The sequence below is a fragment of the Rhodamnia argentea genome, chromosome 1 (assembly GCF_020921035.1).
Source record: "Rhodamnia argentea isolate NSW1041297 chromosome 1, ASM2092103v1, whole genome shotgun sequence".
NCBI lineage: Eukaryota > Viridiplantae > Streptophyta > Magnoliopsida > Myrtales > Myrtaceae > Rhodamnia > Rhodamnia argentea.
Genome location: NC_063150.1, coordinates 19,173,555 through 19,199,728, shown reverse-complemented (window position 1 = coordinate 19,199,728; position 26,174 = coordinate 19,173,555). Strand labels below are relative to the sequence as shown.

The 26,174-nt window shown below is 42.5% G+C and overlaps 2 protein-coding genes across 2 annotated transcripts; both read left to right on the top strand.

Moving 5' to 3' along the window:
- Positions 1–7,117: 7,117 nt before the first annotated feature.
- Positions 7,118–10,763, top strand: LOC115726855 (putative disease resistance protein RGA4). Its single transcript, XM_048277369.1, has one exon. It carries the CDS (start codon positions 7,323–7,325, stop codon positions 10,761–10,763), a length of 3,441 nt encoding a protein of 1,146 aa, XP_048133326.1. The 5' UTR covers positions 7,118–7,322.
- Positions 10,764–16,697: 5,934 nt separating this feature from the next.
- Positions 16,698–20,068, top strand: LOC125312752 (putative disease resistance protein RGA3). The gene has a single exon (XM_048271963.1). It carries the CDS (start codon positions 16,862–16,864, stop codon positions 19,751–19,753), a length of 2,892 nt encoding a protein of 963 aa, XP_048127920.1. The 5' UTR covers positions 16,698–16,861; the 3' UTR covers positions 19,754–20,068.
- Positions 20,069–26,174: the final 6,106 nt, after the last annotated feature.

The following is a 26,174-nucleotide window of genomic DNA, read 5'->3' as shown; positions in this document are numbered from 1 at the left end:
TTTCTCTTTATTTCTCTCTTTTATTGCTTATGCTAAAATTTTAGGCATAAGGACACCTCAAGTACTAATATTTGTGTATGTTACTCACTTTGGTGTCAATTTCTTTTTCTTTTTTTTTGGATTACTTAAATGCCAAATCGGAGAAAAAACGATCACTTTAGTGTCAACAACGAAAAATTCCAGCGACTCTACCGGAGTTGGTACTTAAATAATCGTTTTGAAAAAAAAATTGACGCTAGAGTAATAAAAAAAAACGATCACTTTAGTATCAAATCGGAGAAAAAACAATCACATTTGGTGCTAACGACAAGAAATTCCGGCGACCTCATCTAAGTTGGCACTTAAATAATCGTTTTTAAAAAAAAATTGACATTTAAATGATAAAAAAAATATTAATATCAAAGTGAACGCCGTACATAAATATTTACACTTGAGTTTTGTCTAAATCTTCATGTTGACCTCTTACTCATATGACAACCTATTTTCCAATGATGATGCAGGCATGATCATTGCTTGCTCATGGTCGGAGTCGACATGTCGTCAACCTAATCATGTCACAAAAGAATAGTTTCCCACTACATATAAATAGAGAGAGAGACACTTGGCCCAATAAGGAACATTTTTTAGCCCGATATTTACTTTTGTTTTCTTCCACGCTTTGACTAATTTCATCAGTTTCAATCCTCGCCGGCCAAGCACGTTTTGTACGTTTGGTCAAGAAGAGAAAAAAAAAAATCGAAAATCGAACCGAATTGGATTTTCAGTTCTTTTCGAGACAATATTCGGTTCGATTTAGTTCAAGTTTCTTGAAAAATTGAACCAAATCGAACCGTTGACACTCCTAATTATCAAAATCTTTTGTTCCGAGTAATTGTCGTAACTAGTTGTAAAGCTTATTCAGTAGAATATGTTACCACATGATCTCAAACTCGCTTCTGGTTCTCTTGTTCTGTGGAGGACGATCTTTGCCTTTCTTGAGCCTCCATCGATCGATTGCTTTTGAAGCCTTGACTGGATTGACTCCACCGGTCCATTATTCTAAGGAGTCTCTTTCTTTTTCTAGTACTAGCAAGTAGCAAGTTGTCCTTACGTTGCACGGGGTCAAGACTATATTTATTATATTACTCTAAATGCTGCTGTCCAAATCAATTTTCACCAGAGAAATGACATGCAATTTTTTTTTTTTACAAAATAAATACTCACGTCAATTAATTCCAGCTAGAGTTCATATAGAATTTCATTTAAGGTAAATCTGGACCTCATCGTGTAAGTTTAAGGAGACATTAAATTGCAATATTTAAGAAATCATAATGTAGGTATATGGAATATTCGAGCCTATAAAATAATATGAATCAATTAGAAACATGACAGTACAAAGTGAAAATCTAAATTCTCTTCTGATAGCTTTCCTTCCTTTGTCAGGATGTTCACCTTTGTCCCTCCGACTCGGTATCGAAAAGACAGGTAACTTATTTAGCTCTGTTGGCTTTGTATAAAATATTTTTTGGCAAAATATTTTCTTCATCTTTTGCTGTTTGGATCACTTAAGAAAATGAATCAAAGGATAATCAATACTTAAATTCAGGAAAACGATTTCCTCTTGAAAAAAATCACAAATTATTTTTTAGAATATAACTAGATATTGCCGATTGAATCAGAATCTCTATGCTTGAGCATGAGAACCCTAATGCCCGTTCTTGGGCCCTTGGCAATAGAAGCAAGGACTAGAGGTCAGGGCCAAGTCTACCAAAGTCCATAGAGGGCAAGCCCAATTCCATTGAGGTAGGGCTAAGACCCTATTGCTCGTGCTTGGAACTCCAACGCTCGTACCCGTGCCCCGTGCCTTGGCCTAGGTCCATCTAGAGCGTGCCCGGGACACCGGCCACCGCACCCAAGTCCATCAAGGCGGGGCCCGGTAACATTGAGACCAAGCCCAAGTCCCCCCCGGCCTCGTGCATGGATTCACCGAGCCTAGTACCTAGACCCCAACGCTAGTGTCCTAGTCCCTAGAATGCAGACTAGGGTTCATCAAGCGCAAGCTCGGGTTCCAGGTGCCTATGCTCAAGTCCATCGAGATATAACTCGAGACCACGACACTTGCATGAAGTGGCCGATGCCTACGCTAGCGCTGGGGTCGGTTCTAGAGTAAAATGATTTCTTCTCTCTTCTTCATCTTTTCTTCTCTATTTTAGAAAGGAAGAAGTGTTCTTCGAATCATATTTCATTTTTTTATTTCAATTTTTAGTGGAAATTCTTGCTAATTTTATAGTTTCCATGATTTGATATCTATCTTTTTGTTTTGGCGAAAGTCATTAGATATTTTAACATCGTTGACAATGTATAATAAAGAGAATTGGATAAGTAGCGAAAAAATACGCAATCTTCAACTTGTAGTTTTAAATAAATTCGCAATACTTCTTTCACCAGTAATGCATAAGTAGAATATCATTGGTTATTTTTATAATGAATAATCCTTACTTTTCTTGTGAAAATTTCGTCGCCCATGTTGTGTTATTAATATACTTCGCATTTGTTGATGTTTGGAGCTAATTATCTATCCTAACTTTGTAAATTTTAATTTGGTGGTATCGTGGTTATTTGTTAATATCTTTTACTTATGTTACTATATTCTGTACGTTATGTGGACATTACGGACGCAAATGGTGAAACATTAGCTGTCCCATACTTTACCGTCAGTGTCACAAACAAATTGATATCAAAATTAAAGGGACCATGATATATTACTTAGAAATTACAATGACATTTTAATAAGGTATTCTCTACGTGTGATGCACACTATTATTTGAACTTATTACGGCTGTAGAAATATGCCTTGAAATAGTCATAGGGCGGCGCTATTTTTACTCCAAATTTTGCCTAAGCACTCCCTTTTTACGGTGTCTTTACTATAATACCCTTATTGATCTTCTTTTGGTTTGATTGCCTTTTTTTTTTTTTCCTTGCGGGTCCCACGCTGTTCATTCTTTCTTCTCTTTTTTTTTAGCTCATGGTGACCAGCCATTTGAAGACGTTTCTCTTCTTCTCACTCCGTTTTTAATCTTCATCTGTCCATTTCTTTCTTTGTTATCCCTCTTTTGGGAAGATGAAGAGCTGGCTTCTCGCTTCTCCGAAGAAGAGCTAGACCACATGCATTCGAATCTGGAAAAGTACCCATCTTTAGCTGATGGTCGCTATGAGCTGTGGAGTTGGTAATGAGAGTCCGCACGCACTCCGCGATTCGGCTCTCACGGTTTTGCTCGCCGTGAACAATATATTTGGATAGGTTTATGTGCAGCTTCCGTAGAGAAGCCATGGATGACCCAGCTCTCGGCCGTTGCTTGTCTCTCTCTCTCGCTGCCAAAGTGGAGGAGACCCAAGTGCCTCTCCTCATTGATTTCCAAGTACGTTGTCGGAAAATGTCTGTCGTCCAGCTATTTGACCAAATGCCTCTGAGAAAAAGTGTCGTTTGATTTGCTTGTTAGCGGACAATGTGGGTTCGGTTGTTTTATTAACGTTTTTATCCAGGTCGAGGACCGTACCTTCGTCTTTGAGGGGAAAACTATGCAGTGAATGCCTTTATTTTCATTCTTAATTTTCTTTCCTAGCTGTCCCTCTTTTCATTATGGTCCAAGGCCGAAGCCTTGTGCGGCTCTTGAACTTGCTCGCCGTCATGGGGGTCGAGTCAATCGTCTTCGGGGATGCCGCAAACGCGAAAAGCGAGGTTGAAGCTGACACGTTCGGCGGCCAGAATGACGAGGAAGAAGGCATCGGGCACGGGTTGCTTGTCGAGATCCCGCAGAGGTCCGAGTTCCTGCTGAACGACCACTCGTCCAGGTTCATCAGCACGACATACTCTGGAATCTCGCTGGCGAGCTCTTTGTTTTCGATCTTATCTATTATTTCCTTTCCTCGCTGTCCCTCTTTTCATTATGGTCCATGGCCGAAGCCCTGTTTGGCTCTTGAACTTGCTCGTTGTCACGGGGGTCGAGCCAATCGCTTTTGGCGATGCCGCAAATGCAAAGGTGAGGTTGGAAGAATAATGTGGGACCCACAAGAAAAGAAAATGAAACGATCTATCAGGGGTAATACGGGAAAGACACTGTAAATAGCGCAACCCATGGTAATTCTATAGTTCAACGAAAAAACAATAGGAATACAAAAATATGGGCAAAAAGACACATCAAGTGCCAATATTGGTGTATGATGCTTACTTTGGTGCTAATATTTTTTTTTTGTGATTACTTTAAGTGCCAACGGCGAGAAATTCTGTCGATGCACCGGAGTTGACACTTAAATAATCATTTTTAAAAAAAATTGGTATTCAAGTGATCAAGAAACTGATTACTTTAGCCCTAAATCGGAGAAAAAACGATCATTTTAGTGCTAACACCATAAAATTCCGACTACCTCACCGGAGTTGGCACTTAAATAATCATTTTTTAGAAAAATTGGTACCTAAATGATCCATAAAAAATATTGGTACTAAAGTGAGTGTCGTACGCAAATATTGAAATTTGAAGTGTCCTTCTGCCCAAAAATATGCCTCGTTAATCTCTATCCGTTAAAAAAAAAAAAAAACTCTATCCATGATATATTTGTCAAACGGGTGGATCGAATTGGGTCGAAATTGGTTCGACCCATTTTTATGTAATACAAATCTAGTGACTAATTGCTAAAACACTTCAATAATTAACTCAATTTATAAAAACTTGTTTCTTATATATTTTTTGAACTTTTTTACTAAGCTATTGTGGAAAATTTTTATAATTTTTTTAAAATATTTGATTTTTTTTTCCATATTCACATTTTCATTTTTTTTCTTCTATGTCTGACAAGGGTTGTCGGTGACGAGCAACAACCTACGGCTGGCGGAGACCAATGAAGGTCGGCGATCGGCGGCCGGTGACAAGCGGCCGGATCTCGACAAGCTCGAGGCTCCCCGAGGTCTTCGTAGGTTAAATACATTTTGGGTTCAAATTAAATGAGTTGAATATGGGTTCGCATCAAACCCATATTAGACCCGTATAAACTTATGCTTTATCATTTCAACCTATTTTTAAAATTTTAGGTGATCCATGTTTAATCTGGGCCAGCTAAACCTGAGTTAATAAATGGATTTTGGACCCATGTTGCGGCCTCTCCGTGGGGTGATTTCATTTTTGGGGCAATGTGAATGCATAGACTTGGAAGAGAATAACGTGGTGAAGGCTTCGTGGGGATTGCGAAGGGTGTTTGTTTTTTTTTTTGGGCAAAAGCTGCAAAGTGTTGAGGCGAATGTAAAGGCACTGAGTTGGCTGGTCGACGGGTAGAGAGGCAAAATGGGCTTAGAAAACTAGAACTCATACGTTAACCTCTATTTAATTATGTGAGTCATAAATGAGTTGCCTTAAATTTTAAAAACAAGCTTATGTGGGTCATAATTGTATTACTCAACAACTTAATGAGTCTTCAATTGATCATAAACGAGTTAGCTAACTATTTTAAGCGAATCATAATAAACAGGTCATTTGTTGATTTTTTTTTTTTATAATTTTCTTTAATTTAAATTTTATTTTTAATTTTTTTTGCCAAATCTGGTGTGGGCTTTGTGGCCCTCGCTTGTTGTTGGAAAAGGTCAACTGGCCGATGCCTATTACCTGCGAGGAATGGCTGACGACCCTCACCGGACTTAGAATAAAAGAAAAGGAAAAGAGAAAAGATTTTTTGATTTTTTAAATTATAAAAATTGGCCACAATGTTTTGGAATTTTACTTTTTCTAAATAAGGTAACGAGTTTTCCTAGATTGGATTAAATATTGAAATATTTTAGCAATTGCGTTGAGTCGAGTATGAGTTGAAAAATTTGCATTGCAATAAATAGGTCATAACAGGTTTATATGGATTAATTTGGATCGGACCATTTATGACCCGACCCAACCGTTTGTTAGGTCTATCGATGGGTTGGGATGATCAGCTTTGCTCGTGCCGCGTTCTTGCGAGTCTTCTACACCGATCTTGTAAGGGGTCGCCTCTCGATGTCGTCCCATCGAAAGGAGGACAGCAGGTGTGTTGATTTCGCTTCGATCCTGCATTGAAAGTTTCCAAGAAATTATGATATCAAGTCGTGTTAATCAAGAACACCGTTTCGATAGATTTGCCACACTTCCTCTTCTCTAAGGTATCTTAGGTCAGGAGGCATCCAATGTTTCTGCAACAAAAGAAGAATCTGAATAGCAAACGTGCATCAACCATTCACTTGGATGAACAACAAGAATGCAATAGGTACAGAGTGATAATCAAGAACAAGGTATATGAAGAACAAACACTTACCACATGATCCAGAATAGTTCGGAAAAAAACTCCATGAACTTTTAGCGAGATCTTTAGCGAACTTGATTACGTCTTCAGCTGATTCTGCGTATGGCTCTGCTTTCGATTTTGGATTCCATCTGTGTTACGAGCCCCGAATTGATTATCTTTTATTTTGAGTAAGTGTCTTAAGAACGCGCTAAATCCACCCCTCTATATCTCTAATGGCTTCATCCCAAGTCCAGGAGAGACAGGCATTTAGAGAGTGACAGGGGCACCCCTCTACTCTGTGTTACCGCCCCGAATAATTGGGCCGCATCCGGTCTCGCATCTCCATATCTAGCGTTTTGTCTTCAAACTCATCCGAGTGATTGCGGCAGGGACAAGGGAGCGCAAGCGAGCGGCGGGGGGAGAATTGTGCTAAACCACAAGCTTCCTCTCATCCCAAGCCGAGTAGTGATCGGGATTGTTCTCGAGCAGAGAGAGATTGTGCATGCAGCTGCGGTGATTAGAGAGTAACCGGGATTGAAGAGCTGTTAGCTTCTGGGCTTTGGCGGCTGATGCTGCAGCATCGTCCGGCTTCGGAGCCATCCGAGGCCAGCCATGCATTTTTCCCTGCCGGCAGAGAGAGAAAGCCGAAGTGTGAACTTGGAACCAAGAGAGGCTTGAGGATTAAGGAAGCTGTTGAACTTGAAACCGAGTCTTCTAACCGTGTTAAGTACTTTTTGAGTGTGGATGAAGCCAATAGAGGGGTGGTTCAGCGCCGCACCTTGGAATTCTTCCACGTTAAGTACTTTGGGCTTTTCACAAAGGAGCAACTGATCCACGGTATTCTTTTTCTCTGTTGCAAGTTATGCTGTTTCATCTGGTGGATTAACTGAGCAGGAAGTAACATGAAGATGCCATTGGCCTTGCTATTCATTCGTGCATGAAGTTGATCGGGAGGCACCACCCAACCATTGTCTCCAACAAAAGCATCAGCTCTTCAACCTCCTCTCAAACGCTTCTGAGCCCCCCCTTTTGCCTCTGGGAAAATGGCCGAAGCAGTTCTCTTCAGCCTTGCCACCAACATACTGAATAGCCTCGCCGCTGAAGTGGCGAAACCCGGAGGCTCCTTTGCTTCTCAGAAGATCCAGTTGCTCTGCAGTGCCAAGGACGAGCTCCAAAGCCTTGAGAGGACTATCCAGTCCATCCAAGCTGTGCTTTTGGATGCCGAGAAGCAGCAATGGCACAACCACCAGGTCAAGCTCTGGCTCAAGAGGCTCAAGGACGTGCTGTACGACGTGCAGGACTTGTTCGATGATGTCGCAACTGAAAATCTGAGGCGAAAGGTCGCTTCTGGCAACAAGACCTGGAAAGAGGTACGCCTTTTCTTCTCCAAATCGAATCAGCTTGCACACCGGCTCAAAGTGGCTAATAAGATTCAGGAACTTAGGAAGACACTGGATGGGATTGAAAAGGATAAGATGTTCCACTTAGAGAGGCATCTGATTGAGGAAACAATGGCCATTGGGCGAGGAAAGAAACCTGAATTTTCCGCACCCGATGAGCAAATAATTGGTAGGGAGGAGGACAAAGAAAACGTCAAACGACTTTTGTTCGATCCCTCCTCTAGCGAAACTGTGTCATTTGTTTCCATCGTTGGTAAAGGAGGTCTTGGAAAGACCGCACTCGCACGGCTAGTATTCCACGATAGGGAGGTAGAAAAACATTTCGATCTTAAGATGTGGGTGTGCGTATCTGATGTCTTCGATGTGAAATTCATTATCAAAGAAATTCTTAGATCAGCAAAAGTTGAGTGTCAGGGACAAGATCATGAGAATAAGCCTATAGAAGAATTGCAGTCTCTTCTTCGTGAGACACTAGCAAGGAAGAAATACTTGCTTGTTTTGGACGACATGTGGAATGAAGTTCGGCTTAAATGGTTGGAGCTTGGAGATTGGCTAAAGGGTGGCGTGCGGGGAAGCAAGATACTCATAACCACTCGCAGCCACAAGGTTGCAAAGGTCACGGATGAGAAATCGGCTATCTATGATCTGCAAGGCCTACCTAGAGACGAGTCCTGGGATCTATTCAGGGAAGCGGCGTTCGGGGATAGGCGAGCATCGGTGGATCAGAGATTGGAGGAGATGGGAAAAGATATAGTCAGGAAATGCGCTGGGGTTCCTCTTGCCATCAGAACTGTAGGAAGCCTTTTGTACGGCAAAAAGGAAGATGGGTGGCTCCGTTTCAAAGTGAAGGAACTTCCAGAAATACAAGAAATTGATGCGCTTGATAATGGCATCATGCAAGTCCTCAAGTTCAGTTACGATCATCTCCCATCGTACTTGAAAGATTGTTTTGCATATTGCTCATTGTTTCCGAAAGATTGTATCTACAATAAGGAGACGATGATACAACTTTGGATGGCGCAAGGCTTTATTAAGTCACTCAATGGGGAGGATAACCTTGAAGAGATCGCTGATAATTACTTGTCAGACCTACTATATAGGTCATTTTTTGATGCCGAAACCGTAAGGGATGATGGTGAGGTCCTAACTTTCAAGATGCATGATCTCATGCATGATCTAGCTCGGAAAGTTGCTGGAGGTGAATGCAAGATTGTTGATTTTAAAAAAGAAGAAACTTATGGAGGAATTCGACATGCCTTACTTCTATCATGGATTTTCTCTGAAGAGAAAATGATGTCCTTGCTCGAAACATCCATATTGCGGACGTTTTTCATTTTGTATTGTCGTGAACTCAAAACAAGATCCTCTGAACTTGACAAAGTTTTCTCGGGGTTAAGGCATTGTCGGGTCTTGGGTTTGCGCCAAGCAGACATTCCTCTCCCTCCCTCCTCCTTTGGAAAGTTGACGCACTTGAGGTTTCTTGATGTTTCTCAAAACTATTCTATCCAGAGTCTGCCGGATTCCATCACGGATTTGGTAAACTTGCAGACCCTTAAACTCTCTTATTGCAGCAAGCTCACAACACTTCCTAGAGATTTGAAGAAACTGGTCAACCTTAGACACCTCTTAATTGATGGGTGTCGCTCATTGAGTCACATGCCATGCGGGTTGAGCCACTTGTCCTCGCTGCAGACTTTATCCCAATTCATCGTCCAAAAGATGGACCTCAAGGTACCTGGTGGTGTGGGAAGCTTAGATGAACTGGGTGGCTTAAACAGATTGGGGGGATCCATTCGTCTTGAACACTTAAAGTTCCTTCAACCGGCACCGGAGAAATTTCACTTGAGGGAAAAGCAACGTCTCCGTTCCTTGGTGTTGAATTGGTCGTGGGAGCAGCAAGAAGACGACGAAAGTGAGAGGGATGAATCCATCTTGTGGGACAACCTCTGGCCGCACCCAAATCTGACCAATTTGAGCATGGACTCATGTATGAGCAGGAGTCCGCCAAGCTGGCTTTCTACCATCAAGAATGTTGTTGAGCTGGAACTCGGTTGCTGTGGAAAATGGAAGTACCTACCACCCCTGGGCGAACTCTCTTCCCTAAGGAGGTTGACTCTCAGACAATTGGATGCCTTGGAGTTCGTTCAAGAGATAAGTGACCAGGAGCAATTTAATTCTGAGCGCCCCTTCTTCCCATCTCTGGAGGAACTGAAGCTCATGGGCTGTGAGAAACTGAAAAGCTGGTGGGGAAGAAGGCAACAAGTGGGAGCAGATCAAGATCATTGGCAGTACGATTCGCATTCAGCATTCCCAAAACTTTCGGTCGTGCGAATATCGTCTTGTTACCACCTGAATTCCCTGCCGCTGTTCCCTCGGATAAAGACCTTGACTTTTGCTTCTGCAGTTTGCGTGAAGTTGTTGGAACAACAAGTGAAGGCCGTTCCAAATTATCTATCAGAAGCAGCACTATCAACATCCACCCCCCTCTCTAAATTAGAGCATCTAGAGTTTTTTTATGTGATGGATCTGGAGGACTCGATGTTCGAGATTCTACTTCCACTCCTCAGAAATCTCGAGTACATGAGCCTCGAGTGTTGCCACAACCTAAGGAGTCTCTCTCATGGTATGCAGTACTTGTCCTCGCTCTCGAGCCTCCAAATTCGAGACTGCGAAGAACTCGATTTGTCGAGCCACGATGATGAGCATGGCACCCAATGGCGTTCCCTCGAGAAACTCTGTGATCTTACAATCACAAGACTTCCGAAGCTAGTGGCATTACCCGAAGGGATTCAACATGTCCTCACGTTGCAATCTCTTAACATTACATTCTGTGAGAATCTGACAAGCTTGCCGGAATGGATTGGCAATTTCTCTTCGCTCCAAAAACTTGATGTTAGTTACTGCTCATGTTTAACGTGTTTGCCTGATGGGATGCGTCGCCTCACCTCCTTTAAGAAATTGAGAATCGTTGGGTGTCCGGCTATGCAAGAGTGGTGCCAAAGAGAAAGCAGAGCAGATTGGGAAACGATTGCTGACTTTTCATTCCCCGTATCATATGTAGATGTTCCGTGGAGGACTGGATGAAACCGATCCATCTCCAAGCCTTCAGTCCAGCAACAGGGGCATACCAGTAAACGAAAACAAGAAATGGATGTCATCGGATGACTTTGGCCATCAAAGTCCACAGATTCGGATCATCTTGTAAATGTTTTTGTGTTGTAGATTCGGTGATTGACCTGTAATTTCTCAAATGCTCAGCTAAGTTACAATAAATATCGAGTCTTTTGACGTATAAGGTGAGAGGAGAATGATAAGTCCTATTGCCTGTCCTGAAAAGCAATTAACATACGCAACAGCCAAGTGGGGCATACCTAAATGGGCTCGGCTACCTTGACCGTGCCGTAATTTTAATTTTCTAACCGTCTAATATCAGCCACAACTTTTAATGAAGGAAACTAGGACAATGCTTTGACCGGTTCATCTGTTTTTAAAAAAAGAAATTCCACAGTTTTCTTACTTAATTTAGGATTAGAGGATTTATAAAGACCCAAAAAGCTTCCACAAGTTAAAATCCTTGAAATATGAAAATAAAATAAATTATATACCTCGATGCAAATAATTACAAGTAAAAAAATATTATTACTAAGTAAAAAGAATCATTAATGTCAGTAAAAAGATTTATTAAATTTCAGAAATAACAAAATCATTGTGCATTACGGCTCCGTTTGTTTCACAAAACATATTTTTCCAGAAATTTTTTTCCCCAATTTCCGTTGTTTGGTGGGCGGAAAATAAGTGATCAACGAAAAATATTTTCCGATCAACAGAAAAAAAACTTCTAAAACTGAGAAAAATGATTTCCATTTTAGAGAAATGGAAATCATTTTCCCCCTCCATCTCGAGCTTCTCTTTAGTAAGTTTCTGAAATTGAAAAAAAAATTCCTTTCTCTCTCCTCTCCTCTCCTCAGTCCACGTTCTCTCTCCTCCATCCCCATTCTCTCTCCTCCATCCCTCCCGTCTGATGCAAAGCAGGTAGTCCAGAGACCTCATCCTTCAAAACCAACTCCTACCATGGGCTAGAGCTCCAGAATCACGGCCTCTCCTCGAGTCTCTGTGAAAATAACCGGAACAAGTTCCCTCCGCCTTCGACTTCCTTGCTCGCCAGCCGTGGTTGCTCGCTCGAGCTTTGGATTCACCAGGACCGGCCGAGCCTCGAGCTCACTGGCCTGCGTCATGGCCGATGGCCGGGCTGAGGAAGGAGGAAAGAGCGGCAGAGAAAGGAGTAGCAGCAGAGGAAGGAAGAAGGAGGAGGAGGAAGAAAGAGCAAAGAAAAAAGAAAAGAAAATTAAAAAATTTCACAAAAAAAGTTCGAAATAAATGAAAAATTAAAACATAATTAAAAAATTATTTAAAAAATAAAAAAATTATGTGCGACAACGGAAAATATTTTCCTTCCTAAACGGCGGAAAATATTTTCCAATTCATTTTCATATTTTCGCCAAACACCGGAAAATATCGCTATTTTCTTAGAAAACGACTTCCTAGAAAATATTTTTCAAAAACGCTTCATTTCCCGTGAAACAAATGGAGCCTACGACTTTTTCGTTTCGCTCAAATCAAATTGCTCTATAAGGACACTCCGGTGGGCTAAAACAATTTACAAGTAACTTAAGGATTGTATGGTGTCTCGACACTTTCTTTGCTAGCATCTTCATTGTTCACCTCATCTTTATCACTCTATTATTTGTATAAGTGATATTAGGATTGGACGGTGTTGGCCGGATAGGACGAAGCGTGGGATGGCCTCGCCTCGCCTCGCCTCGCCTAGCAAGGGTCGTCTCGGCTAAGCGCCGCTGCCCCTTGCCCCGGGGCCCGCGACCACACCTTTATTTCTTTTCTTTTAACTTTTAGTTTTTTAATTTTCATTTTAATTTAATTAAGAATTAGGTTAAAGTTTTATTTTGACGAAAACGCCCTTGATCGGCCGGAAAATTAATCCGGTCGGTCAACTAGTGAAGGCAGGCCCTTATTTGAAACTTTCACGGTCATTTCGAGCCCTTATTTAAAATTGCCATGTACTTTGAACTATTTTTTAAAACGAGGTCTACTTTAAACTCTTATTTGAGAAAATGAATGCACTTCGAATCTTTATTTTGAAATTTTCCCTTTTAAAAGTTGTTATTGGATTACATGACCGTACTGTCATTTTACGAAATGACTGGCCCGATTTTGAAGATGGGAATGGGGATATAGACATTGTCGATTTCGTAACTTTTTGTGGGCGAAATGATGGGATTTCCACTATTTTAAAAAGGGACAATATGAAAGGCGAAAAAAAACAAGATAAGATTTATTTTCCTGTTTTATTTTGAAAAGACAAATCAAAGTGATGATATTTGAAATAAGTAATGTATGAAGAAGTCGCTGGCTGCTCCTATTACACTCCTACTCACTGAAGGATGAGAACAACTTAATCCCAGTATGTTAATTGGAAGAAAATAAGTTTTGTTCCAATGACAATTGTTCACTCTCTATGATTAGAGGGAATTCAAATCGAGGAGTAAGCTATAAATATAATATTATGATGGTATAACCTTAAAGTGAAGGGTGATGACCAATGGACCTTTTACCTCTATGTGGCATTGCTCTATCCATCTATCCGAATGATGGGTCGTAGTTCGATGAATATTCGGATTTCTATAATTAATAATATATAATATTCCAATCGAGAGTAATGATTGGAGTATAACTGGTACATTTGTGATGATCATCAATCTTTACAATAAGAATGGAAAGGGTGTTATCCGTTTTCCTATTTATACGGAAAATATCAAGAATGAAAAATGGGCCAAAGCTGTAAAAGGTTGGGCCAACTGCTATTCGGCCTAATCAACCTTTAACTTCTTGGCCCGTTGCCTCGCCTTAAACGGTGAGATTCGTTCATATGCTGAAACAAATAACTTGCTTACGTGCGAGCAAATTTGCCAAATATATTGAACTTTTCGTGTCATCACATCCACAAATGAAGCACGACTTTAATTTTGACCTAACAAAAAGCACAACTTTAATGACCAAATATGTCAGTAAAAACTCTCTATTTACTGGCGACAATAGTCATTCTTTTGTAATGGATAATTTTGGTTCGAACAATACAATCACTAGATCAATGATGGCTAAATGGCTTTTTAGGAGCTCCTCATCACGTTTATCCTATTCAAAGCCCTAACCACCTCGAGCTCCAAAACCACCTCATCGTCCCTCGAAGGAGAAAATTGTCTAAAAAATTCTTAAAAATTATTGTACTTTTACTAATTCAATCATAAACTTTTAAATTTTGCCAACTGAATTCTAAATCTTTTAATATTTTTTCAATTAAGTCCATTCGGCTAATTTCGATAGAAAATAGATGACATGAGGGCTGGACGTCCTACTTGGCATGGTCGGTCTTGATATAGACAATTTGTAATAACTTTTGGATATGTCTTACAAAAAATTAGTTTTTTCTTTTCTTTAGCCTTTTTTTCCCTTTACTTTTATTTTTTCTTTATTTTTAAATTTGATTAAAAGATAAAAATGAAAAGCTAAAATTTTATTTAAAAAACAAAACTGAAAAAAAGAATGGTAGGCGCCGGAGAGGTAGGCGGAGGTCGCCTACCATGGGCAAGGGTTGACCACCCTCGCAAGGCCGGGTTGAGGCATTACGGCCCCCGGGCCAGAGTCGACGACCCATGCCGGGCCCGAGTGACGATGCCTAGTTACGGATGACGTCAACCCTCACTTGGGGCTAGGGATGATTGCCCATGGCCAGCGACCTCCACCAACCCCTTTAGCGATGGGCGGCAATGGTAGTATCGGCCCACCAGTGCGGGTTATTCTCTTTCTCTCTTTTTTTTTTTTAAAAAAAATTTCATAAATTTTAGCTTTTATTTTTTAGATTTTAATCTAATTTAAAAGAAAAGAAAGAAATAAGTAATATATTAATAAAAACATTCGAAGAATATTAAAATATTATTAAAAATTATCTACATTAGCGATGATCATGCCAAGTAGAATGGCTAATGTCACGTTAGTGATTTCAGGTCAAGATTGACCAAATTGACTCAATTGGAGAAATATGAAAAATGTCTAGGATTTAATTGGCAAAATGAAGGTGGTCAAAACAAAGCGAAAGCGAGCTCTCAACGTTCAATTTCAATATAAGTAAACTTAAAAAGCGGGACAATGATCAGCGGTACGAAAGTTTGAAAGCTCGTAAATTCTCAGCTTGGTAGAAAATTTTCAAGAAATGAAGTGGTATTGATTTATTTATTTATTTCCAAGATGATGAGAAATGGGCCAAAACAGTTAAAAGACATTGAGCCAATTTCTGTTTGGGGCGAAATCAACCTTTAACTTGAAATGAATTCAACTTTTGGGTTTCGTTGTCGTGAAGCAAATAACTTGCTTGCATGAGAGCAAATTTGCCAAAACATTGAACTTTTGGTATCATCACGTACCACAAATGCAGCACGACTTTGATGAGCAAATATATCAGCAATCTCTCTCTCTCTCTCTCTCTCTGCCTTAATATCAGTTCTAATGGCAGCAACAGTCATTCCTTCGCATTTGGAAAGACAGTAGCTTTGGCTTGAACAATATAATCGCCAAAACAATGACAGCTAAATGGCACCCTTCATCACGTTCCTCCTGTTCAAAGCCCTAACCACCTTGAGCTCCAAATTGACCTCATTGTCCCTCGAAGGGATGGTACAAACGCGACCCTCCATCTTGGCCTCAGAGCCGGTCGACCCACCCGGCCCAAAAGATCGTTCGAGACGTGTCCGCCACTCGCACTTGATGTCCCACCACAAGTTCGAGAGACAAGAAGAGAGAGAGAGGAGGCCCAAGGCACATAGGGGCTACTCCCCCTCTCACATATAATCTTTATGTTATCTTTCTCTTTAGGGATACACACCCCTATCTCTCTGATCTAATCTTTATGTTATCTTCTATTGAAGGATGAAGAATATGAAAAGTAACGTTAATAATGTACAAGCACTATAACATAAAAAGCAAAAGAAGAAAAAGAAGAAAGAAACAAAGCAGTAATACAACAACAACATAACCCTCACAGGTCTTCCACACCACTAACATCTGCACATTATCTTCTTATTGGTCAATTCCAATACCACTCGCCAGAATATGGTTCCCTCGTATAAACATAATAACAATTGAGGTTTGAAACCATCAACTTTAAGCGCACACGTGTGAATCTAAGATCATTAAATTCAAATCCAGAGAAAAATTACTAATCTTTGTCATTAGCTGCCAATAATTTTCTTCAGCCGCCGATCCGCTTAAGCAGTGCAAAAGACATAATCACTCCTATTCGAAAGTAATTGAGACTCGTCGGATATAATTTCCCTGTTGACAATGTTTGAATTTAATCCCGCGCATCACAATCGATAGCCTCGCTCGCTCGTGCATAATCTAGGATTATGCACTTTCTCGCTCTCCTACGGAGCTTACTGTCATTGTTTTGAACATAATACGAACTACCAAATATTTTAAGAATGTAATAACCAGCAAACATTCCCGACTGAACTTTTTCGGTATTTCAAGAATAGAATATCCAGCAAAGATACCCGACTGAAGTTTGTCCAGAGGTCAATTTGATGGGGTCTAGTTTCCATACCGAGCACATCCATCCAGAATCTTGGCATCAAGAGGGCATTCTATCGACCATCTAGAATTTCTTATTGCCGCATCCTTTTTTGACCCACAGGCCTTTGTGTCTTTCCTCTGTTCTTCTTTAGTCCCTTTTTTTCCTAGAGTCCACGCGTTTTTATTTTTGTTCGAAAGTCCCCGTGTAATTCATCCCACCTCACATTTGCACATACTTATCTTCTTATTGATCAGTTCCATTCCCACATGCCAGGATTTGATTTCCTCGTATAAACACAGTGACAAACGAGGTTTGAAACTCTCATTGTTAAGCACACACACACAAGAAGAAGAAGGTAGGCCATATTGAAAATGGCAGAAGCAGTGCTCTTCAACCTCGCCACCGAGATACAGAAACTGGTCGCTTCCACCACCTATTCCGAGATCCAACTTGTACGCGGTGCAAGAGATGAGCTCCAAAGTCTTAAAGATACCATCGAGACCATCCAAGCTGGGCTTTTGGATGCCGAGAAGCAGCAATGGCACAACCTCCAGGTCAAGCACTGGCTCAAGAGGCTCAAAGACGTGATGTACGACGCGCAGGACTTGCTCGACGATGTAGCAACCGAAGATCTCAAGCGAAAGGTCACTTCCGGAAACACGATTCCGAAAGAGGTACGAGTTTTCTTCTCCAAATCAAATCAGCTTGCACAGTGGCTAATAAGATTCGAAAACTTAGGAAGAAACTGGATCAGATTAAAAATGATAAGGACTTCCATTTAGAGCCTCATCTGAGTGAGGCAACTGTTGCTGTTGGGAGGAGGAGGACAACTCACTCTTTTGTCCGTGACGAAGAAATAATTGGTAGAGAAGAGGATCAGAAAGAGATCATCGCACGCTTGTTAGACTGCTCCTCCGGAAAGAGTGTTTCGTTTGTTTCCATCGTCGGTATAGGAGGACTCGGAAAAACCGCGCTTGCTCAGCTAGTATACAATGATGACAGGGTGAAAGGCTATTTCGAACTGAAGATGTGGGTGTGTGTATCTAACCTCTTTGATGAGGATTTGATCATCAAAGGAATACTGAAATCTGCCCAAGATGAGTATCAAGGGGATCCTGAGATGAGTAATCTGCAAGACATTGAGAACAAGTCTAAGGACCAGTTGCAGAGGCTACTTCGCAGGGTAATAGACGGGAAGAAATACTTGCTTGTTTTGGATGACCTGTGGAATGAAGATCGCCATAGATGGTTGGAGCTCCAACGTTTGCTTATGGGTGGTTCATGGGGGAGCAAGATACTCGTGACCACACGCAATCAGTCGGTCGTGCAGGCTACAGATGCAAAATCAGCTATCCATGTTCTACGTGGGTTATCTGGAGAGAAGTCGTGGGAGTTGTTCAAGATGATGGCTTTTGGAGATGGGGAAGAATCATTAGACCACAAAATGAAGGAGGTAGGCCTAGATATTGTTAAAAAATGTGCTGGTGTTCCCCTTGCCATCAGAACTATAGGCAGCCTTTTATATGGCAAAAAGGAAACTGAGCGGCTTTATTTCAAAGTGCGTGAGTTTTCCAAAATAGATAAATTGAATGATGGAATCATGGAAGTTCTCAAGCTCAGCTACGATCATCTTCCGTCGTGTTTGAAGCATTGTTTTGCTTACTGTTCGTTGTTCCCAAAAGATTATGTCTTTGATAAACAGACAATGATTCAGCTTTGGATGGCACAAGGCTTTATTGAGTCATTGGACGGGAATGAGGGACTAGAAGATATCGGGGATAGTTATGTCTCGGACCTACTGTGCCGGTCATTCCTTGAAGTTGTAGAGCTCGATCATGACACGAGTGAGGTGAAAATGTTCAAGATGCATGATCTCATGCACGATCTTGCCTTGAAAGTCGCAGGAGATGAGTGCAAGCTAATTAGCCTCAATGAAGGCGACATTGGCGGAGGAATTCGGCATGCATCATTTGCTTCAAATTCGTCCTCGCTAAAGGAATTGACATCTCTATTTGAAGCGACCAATCTACGAACGTATCTCTCTTTGAAGAGCACACGACCATCTATGCAGAACTTGTCTCAGAATGAATATCATGGAATTTTCTACAAGTTTATGCATTGTCGAACGTTGGCATTGGGCTATGCAGATTTTTGTATCCCCCCTTCCTTGGGGAGTCGGTTGAAACACTTGAGATTTCTTGATGTTTCTGAAAACCAATCCATCCAGAGCTTGCCGGATTCAGTAACAGATTTAGTGAACTTGCAAACCCTTAAACTCTCCGGATGTAGGAAGCTTACCATACTACCGACAGACTTGAGAAAATTGGTCAACCTTAGGCACCTCTTAATTGATGGGTGTGACTCACTGAGCCACATGCCACCCGGGTTGAACCACTTGTCTTCGCTGCAGACTTTATCCCAATTCATCGTGCAAAAGACGAACCATAAAGTAGATGGTGGCGTGGGGAGAGTAGATGAACTGGGTATGTTAGACAAATTAGCAGGGTCCATTACTCTTGCAAAGTTGGAGTTCCTTCAACCGGCGCCGAACAAAGGTTACTTGAGGGAAAAGCGACGTCTCCGTTCGTTGGAGTTGAAGTGGTCGGCGGACCAGCAAGAAGACAACAGCGAGAGCAATGAATTGATCGTGTGGGAAAACCTCAGACCACACCCAAATCTGGCCCATTTGACCATGTTCGCTTCTATGGGCAGGAGTCCGCCAAGCTGGCTTTCCTCCATTAGAAACCTGGTTGAGCTCAAACTCTATACATGTCGAAAATGGACGTACTTGCCATCCCTGAGTGAACTCCCTTTGCTAAGGAAGTTGAATCTCGTGGGCTTGGCTGCTTTGGAGTTCGTTCAAGAGATGAGCGAAACAGGTAAAACTGCACCCCTCTTCTTCCCATCCCTCGAGAGACTATTCCTCCTCAACTGTCGCAATGTGAAAGGATGGTATGGAAGAAGGCAACTGGTTGGAGCAGATCAGGGGCATCACCGGTACGATTCACAGTCTTCATTCCCAAGGCTAGCGTCCATGCAAATATCGAGCTGTCCCAACCTGAATTCCATGCCATTGTTCCCCTGGATAGAAAGCTTGAGATTAGATGGAGGTAGCGCAAAGTTGTTGGAACAAGAAGTGAAGGCCGCTCCAAACTGTCCATCAGAAGCCGTGCTAGTATCCACATTCATGCCTCTTTCTAAATTGAAGAAACTAGATTTTCATGGTGCGGTGGATCTGAAGCACCCAATGCTCAGGACTCTACTTCGATGTCTCAGTAATCTAGAGTCCATGTGCCTTGACCGTTGCCACAAACTAAGGAGCCTCTCTCGTGGCATGCGGTACCTCTCCTCACTCCAGCACCTCACCGTTTGGGATTGCAAAGAGCTCGATTTGTCGAAGCACGACGACATGCATGGCACCCAGTGGTGATCCCTCGCAAAACTCCATGGTCTCAGAATCGGACAACTTCCGAAATTAGTGACCTTACCCGAGGGAATTCGACATGTCACCACTCTGGAGTCTCTCGAGGTCGAATTATGTGATAATCTAATGAGTTTGCCGGAATGGATTGGCAATCTTTCTTCACTACAAGAACTTGACATAATTAGCGGCCTACGTTTAACGTATTTTCCTGATGGGATGCGCCGCCTCACCTCCTTGAAGAAATTGAGAATCTTTGGGTGTCCCATTCTGGAAGAGAGGTGTCAAATAGAAAGAGGTGCAGATTGGGCAAAGATTGCGCACACTCCATATATATCATTTGAGCACACGTCGTTTGAATAGATGTTTTGGCCTATAGGAAACCAATCAGTCCCCTTGGGCGGGTTGGAGATTCGGTGATTGATCTCTAGTTTTTTGTCAAATGTTCAGTGAAATTATATGAAATGTTGAGTGTTTTGACGTAGCAGGTGAGCAAGGGAATAAAGGTGGATTTGGTTTAACATTTGAAATGAGCTTTGAGAAAATGCAAATGCCTTCAACCCAAAGGGGTTTAGGAAAATGCTAATTGCGTTTGATAAAATCTCGTTTGAAAATGGACTTTGGATTGAATGATGTTTGGTAAAAACAACTTTCCAAAGGGGCTCTAAATGTAATTTTTTAATTTTAATTAAAAAAATTACCCGATGACGGACCGGCAAAGAAGGTAAACAATAAAAAGGGGAGGGAGGGGGCAAAATCGAAAATATAGGGAATTGATGAGGTTAGTTTTGGAAGGAAAAAAATCTCTTAGCATTTGGCCAAATGCTGAAAGCCCAATGCTGGTCCCTACCAACATTGGGCTTTCGGTTTTCCCAATGCTAGCATTTGGTCAAATGCTAATTTAAAACTAAACCAAATGCTTGAGTATTCTCCCAATAAGTTTTGGGGGCTAAAAGTCCATTGGAAATGCTGAACCAAACCCACCCTAAGTCCTCTTGACTCTTGTGTGTCTTAAAAGCAACCAACATAAGCAACATCCAAGTGGGAATACCTAAATACGTAAAGCATATGAGTAAGAAAAAGATGGTTAAAACAGAAAGAAATGAACTTCAGTACCAAGGTGCGAAATAAGTAAAGAAGAATCAAAATTATCAAATCAATGCATAAAGATCCGAAAATCGCAACTTTCGGTTCGGTTAAAATCAATGCATAAAGATCCGGAGATCGCAACTATTTGTTCGGTTAAATAATAAGCGGGAGGAATGTGACGCCTGGGAAATTCCGACTTTGTAAATTTGCCTGAATTCAATAAGAATGAAGATAATTGAATTTTAGTCGGTGCAAATTTTTGGATCGAAAGGACGAAAGTGATGAATTTGGACGAGTCCCGAAATTTTGTTCGGTTTCGATTGGGTCTCGAAACCGTGGTTGCCGCAACTTAGGATTTTTAATCCTCGCGCCTAAAATTTTCCGGACCTAACCTAGCCCGTGAAAGTCCAAATTTTATCCCCAATCGGTTGAGTCAAAAATCCGATCGGTCTCAATTTGTCAAATTACGGAACCGCCCTTAGATATTATTCATGTGAGACAAAAATCATTAATTTGAAGAGATGGGTGGGCCCCACTTTCAGTCAAATTTGGTCAAATTCTCCAGCTTCCCACGTGACTCTCTCTCTCTCTCTCTCTCTCTCGCTGTTCTTCTTCTTCCTCTGTTGCTCGCGCGAAGGACACCCTCACCGAACACCCATCCTCTTCTATTCCGGCCGTTTTTGCGCGACCCCAGCCCCGATCGACACCACCGCCGCCTCATCGCCTTGCCACCAGCTCGACGCCACCTCCCCAACCGCCGTTCGCCGCCACCGGAGCCGAAACAGCCCCGGTGACCCCCTCTGCTCTTCGGTTCCAACTTTGGTTTTGGGCTACTCCGGCCGCCCCAAGCCCTTCCGACCACCACCCACCACCACTTCATCTCCCCATCGAGCCCTAGACGCCACCCCACCGCCGTGTGCCGCCCGCGCCGTCCTGATTCAGCCCCGAACAGACCCGACGCCCAACATCCCCTGTTTTCGCGTCGCCGGTTCGCGCCGCTGTTTCGGCCTCCTTCGCCGTGACCCACAGCCAGCCGACCACCCTAGGACGTCGTCCTCGACCCCTTGACGTCCCCCAAAGCCACCCGCAACCGATAGGCACCTGTGGAGCCCGATTTGAACCTCGGAAGCCTCCCCTGTTCTGTCCGGAGTTGCCCTGTTTTTTGCGCCGGTTCTGTGCTGCTGCTGTTCGGCCGCCTCCGGCCGTCCGCCGGCGCCGTCGCCGCCACCCACAGCTCTCCCGAAGACCCCCGACCAAGGCCCAACCTTTCCCCTAGCCTTTGGCCGCCTGGAACCACCCAAAACAGCCCCCACAGTCACTGTTCTGCTGTGTTTTGCCTCTGCCCGGGTACTGTTCACGCCGGCCGGCCACTGTTCCGGCCAGCTCCGGCCACCGGCCGCCACCCCCGAGCCCCATGCCGCTGTCCCGAGGTGTCGCCAAGTCTTTGGCCCGCCTTTGACCAAATTGGAAGCCCGGAGTTAAGTGGATTGGGCCGCGAGTCGTCGTTGTCATTGGGTCGGGCCGAGTTCGTGTCGCCGCCGCCGCTCGAGTTGAGACCGCCCGAGCAATTAAAATTGTGAGTTAACCCCTAACTCTTGGTTAGGACGCCAATTGCGTTCGGATTAGATTAATTAGATTATTAGGTATTTAGGAGCTCGATTAGGGCCGGTTTAGGTTAGAAATTTGGTTTAGGTTCAATGGCTATAATTGGTTAAGTTAGTCTAATTAGTTAAGATTTTATGCCTAATTAGATTAGATTGATTGATTGATTTAATTGTTTGCGTTGACCGATCGCGAGTGAGCGATAGGTCAGAGACGAGTGCGCAATTGGAATTGAAATTGGGATTAATAATTGACTAGCTGCAATTGATTAATTGAATTATTGAATTGTTAGCCGTGAGTGCCGGTTTGGCTGTTGATTGCCGTGGGGGTCCGATTAGAGATTAATCGCCCCAAATTGCTTGGTCTGTCGGTCAATTTAAATTGCGCATTCATGTGACCACGTATGAGATAAAATTGTCTGTTTTTGCACGAAAACGGCCTTGAGCCAAGTATTTGAACATGCGAGCGTGAGCATTCGACCTAAATCCAAGAAATGAACTGGCTGGTTGTCGAAGTGCCCGAGTGGTCACATAATGGGATAATTCCGACGATCATTGTCTTCTGGTCGTTCGGTCCTAGCAATCATTGTCTTCCGGTTGTTGGATGCGCGTCGATCATTGTCTTCTGGTCGTACGTTTGCCGGTCGCAGCTTGTGATGGGCCGAAGTCTTTTTAGGATTCCTGTTAGCTCCGTGCCGTGTCAACAATCATTGTCTTCAGGTTAGTCGAGCGGAGTCACATGGACTATCAGACGCCGTCGCCGGAAGTAAGGGACGATGCCCGGTCCCGCGAGGAGAGCACCAACCGACTAGTGTGCTGGACCTACGGGTCGGATCTGATAATAAATGGACTACGTGTGGTGTCCTGTGCATGCAAGTGCGGTGATGCTTTGCAATGATGAATTGATTTGATTGGGTGACTGTTGAGTCGAGTCCGCATTGCATTACGTGTGGCCCGGAGGGTAAGTTTGCCTGTGATTGAAATATTTGCTTTATGCTGATGTATTAATTTTTAGGGTGTACGAGCGAATCAACGTCCTAACCGGGCTTATGCGTTGGCTCACCGAGATTAATTTCTTACCCCGTCGTGGTAACAATTTTCAGGTAGTGATGGAGGCCGTGGACGCCGATCTTGGAGGAGTGTGGTAGGATTGAATTTTTTTGGAGTAGACGAAGGTTTAACCTTACCCGACCCCGTGTCTTTTTGAGGTCCTAGTGAGCCGCCCCGAAGAATGGGGTTGTATATATTTACTGTAGCTTAGTAGGGTTAAGATTCGTCTGCTTTGATTGTTTAATGAAATTGTTTTGATGGATTGACTGTGTTGATTTTCCTGCTATACTATCCCCGCGATATTGTTGTCCGGGGAGATTTACATGTTCCGCATGCGCCGTAAATTCATAGGTCGATAGTCTACCTAGGACGCTATCATTCATGACCCGATGCGAGTAAGGTAGGGATGTCGCGAGCTCGAGAGTCGGGGCGTGACAAGGAAGGTGGTTAAAAGATCGAGAAAGTGAGCTCTTAGCATCCAATTTTGAAAGATCATAATTGTCCCGATATTCATCAATCTTTAAGATAAGAAAGGAAAGGGTGCATTAAAATTTTATGGATGAAATGGTATTTGTTTACTTATTTTTATTTTTATTTTTTAAAGATGAGAAACGGGCCAAAGCAGTAAACAACATTGGGCTAATCCTATTTGTTGCCACTCCTTTTCTCTTCTTCTAACAGCAGAGGACGACTTTGATCTATGTCTTTTTCTATGGTAGACTTCCTTCCCATTGTCGGATCTGTAATTCAGAGCCATGCATGTCTTTTTCTACGTAATATATTTTTGTTGTAAAAATATTCAAAATTTTCCTTACTTTTATTGTGAAAATCACGCTTTGTTATTAATATACTTCGCATTTGTCGATGTTTTGAATCTAATTAATTTTCCTAACTTTGTGAATTTTAATTCGGTTGTGTCGTGATTATTTGGTAATATCTTTTATTTACGTTACTATATTAAATATGTTATATGGACATTCGGGTCGCAATGGTGAAATATTAGCGGTCCCATACTCTTTAACATCTTTATGACAAACAAATTGATATCAAAATCAAAAGGATCATGAGATATTACTTACTAGTTACGATGATATTTTATTCAGGTATATCTTCAAGTGTGATGCAGACTATTATTTGAACTTAACGCAGCTGTGAAATTATGCCCCTTTGAAATAGTATTACTACAGTACAACAAGAAACAAACAACAGGAAATACAAGATGCAGAGCTTGGAAGAGAAAAGCGTAGTGAAGGGTTCGAGGAGATCTGCAAAGTGTCGAGGCCAATTTAAAGACGCTGCCGTCCATGGCTGGTCGATGGGTTGGGATCATCAGCTTCGCTCGTCAGGCGTTCTTTCGAGTCTTCTACGCCGATCTTTGCGAGGGGTGGCCTCTCGCAAAGCGGGGGAGGGGAAGGGCAGCATCGCGTGTGTTAATCTCGCTATGATATCAAGTCGTGTTGATCAAGAGCACCGCGTTATCATCATAGGTCATCAAAAGAGGAATCTGACGGTCATTTTTTTCCTAATTAGTCCTAAAACTGAAGCGTAAGCATACATCAACCATTGATTGACTTAGATGAACAGCAAGAATGCAATAGGTACGGAGTGATAATCAAGAGCAGGCTACACGAAAGACAAAACACTTACTACATGATGCAACAAATGCGGAATAGTCCTCAAAAAGACTTCATGAGCTCGATGCTCGTCGTGGCCAATCACTGCTGTTACCGCCACGAATAATTGGGCCGGGCGTCCCCGGCATCGCCCTCGTCGTGTGGCTTGGCTTCTTCCTCTCGCCTTACCGCCTTTTTGCGCTCGTGCGGGGAGACCCCTTCGTACGTGTCAAGCTTGGCCTTCCAAAAGTTTCCCACTACATTATTAGCTGCATTCCACATTTGACAATGATTCCAAAAGAATAAATCACGAAGGTTTTAATACTCTGAGACGCTAATACTCTGATTTTTTTTTTTTTTTTTACATGAAGTGATGCCATTGGCCTCGCTATATATTCGTGTATGAAGCTGATCATGAGGCGTCACCAAACCATTGTCACCCAACAAAAGCACCAGCTCTGCAACCTCCTCTCAAGCACTTCTCAGCCCCAGCTTTTGCCTTTGGAAATGGCGGACAAGGGCAGACGCGCGCACACTAGCGGCAGGGAAAGGAATAAAGAATTGTGCTCCACCATGAGCTTCCCGTAATTCCAGCCGGAGTAGTACTCGGGATTGATCTCCAAGAGCTTCGCGCCCGTCTCGAGAGCCTCCTTAATTTTTTTCCGGCGGAGGCTTAAGGATGAAGGAAGGTGTTGGAACTCGAATCTGAAGAGAAACCTGGGACCCCGTGATTTTGATAGAGAAACCTGGGGACCCATGACTTTAATATTACTCTCATTCTAACCGTCAAGGGTGTGGATTCAGCGCCGCACCTTAAAGTTATTCCATGTACAAGTGCTTTGGGCTTTTCACAAAGGAACAACTGATCCACGCTTTTCTTTCCATCTGCTGCAAGTTATGCTATTTCATCTGTGAATTAACTGAGCATGAAGTAACATGGAGATGCCGTCGGCCTTGCTATATATTCGTGCATGAATTTGATCATGAGGAAGCACCCGACCATTGTCTCACAACATAAGCATCAGCTCTGCAACCTCCTCTCAAACACTTCTCGGCCCCTGCTTTTTTCCTTTGCAA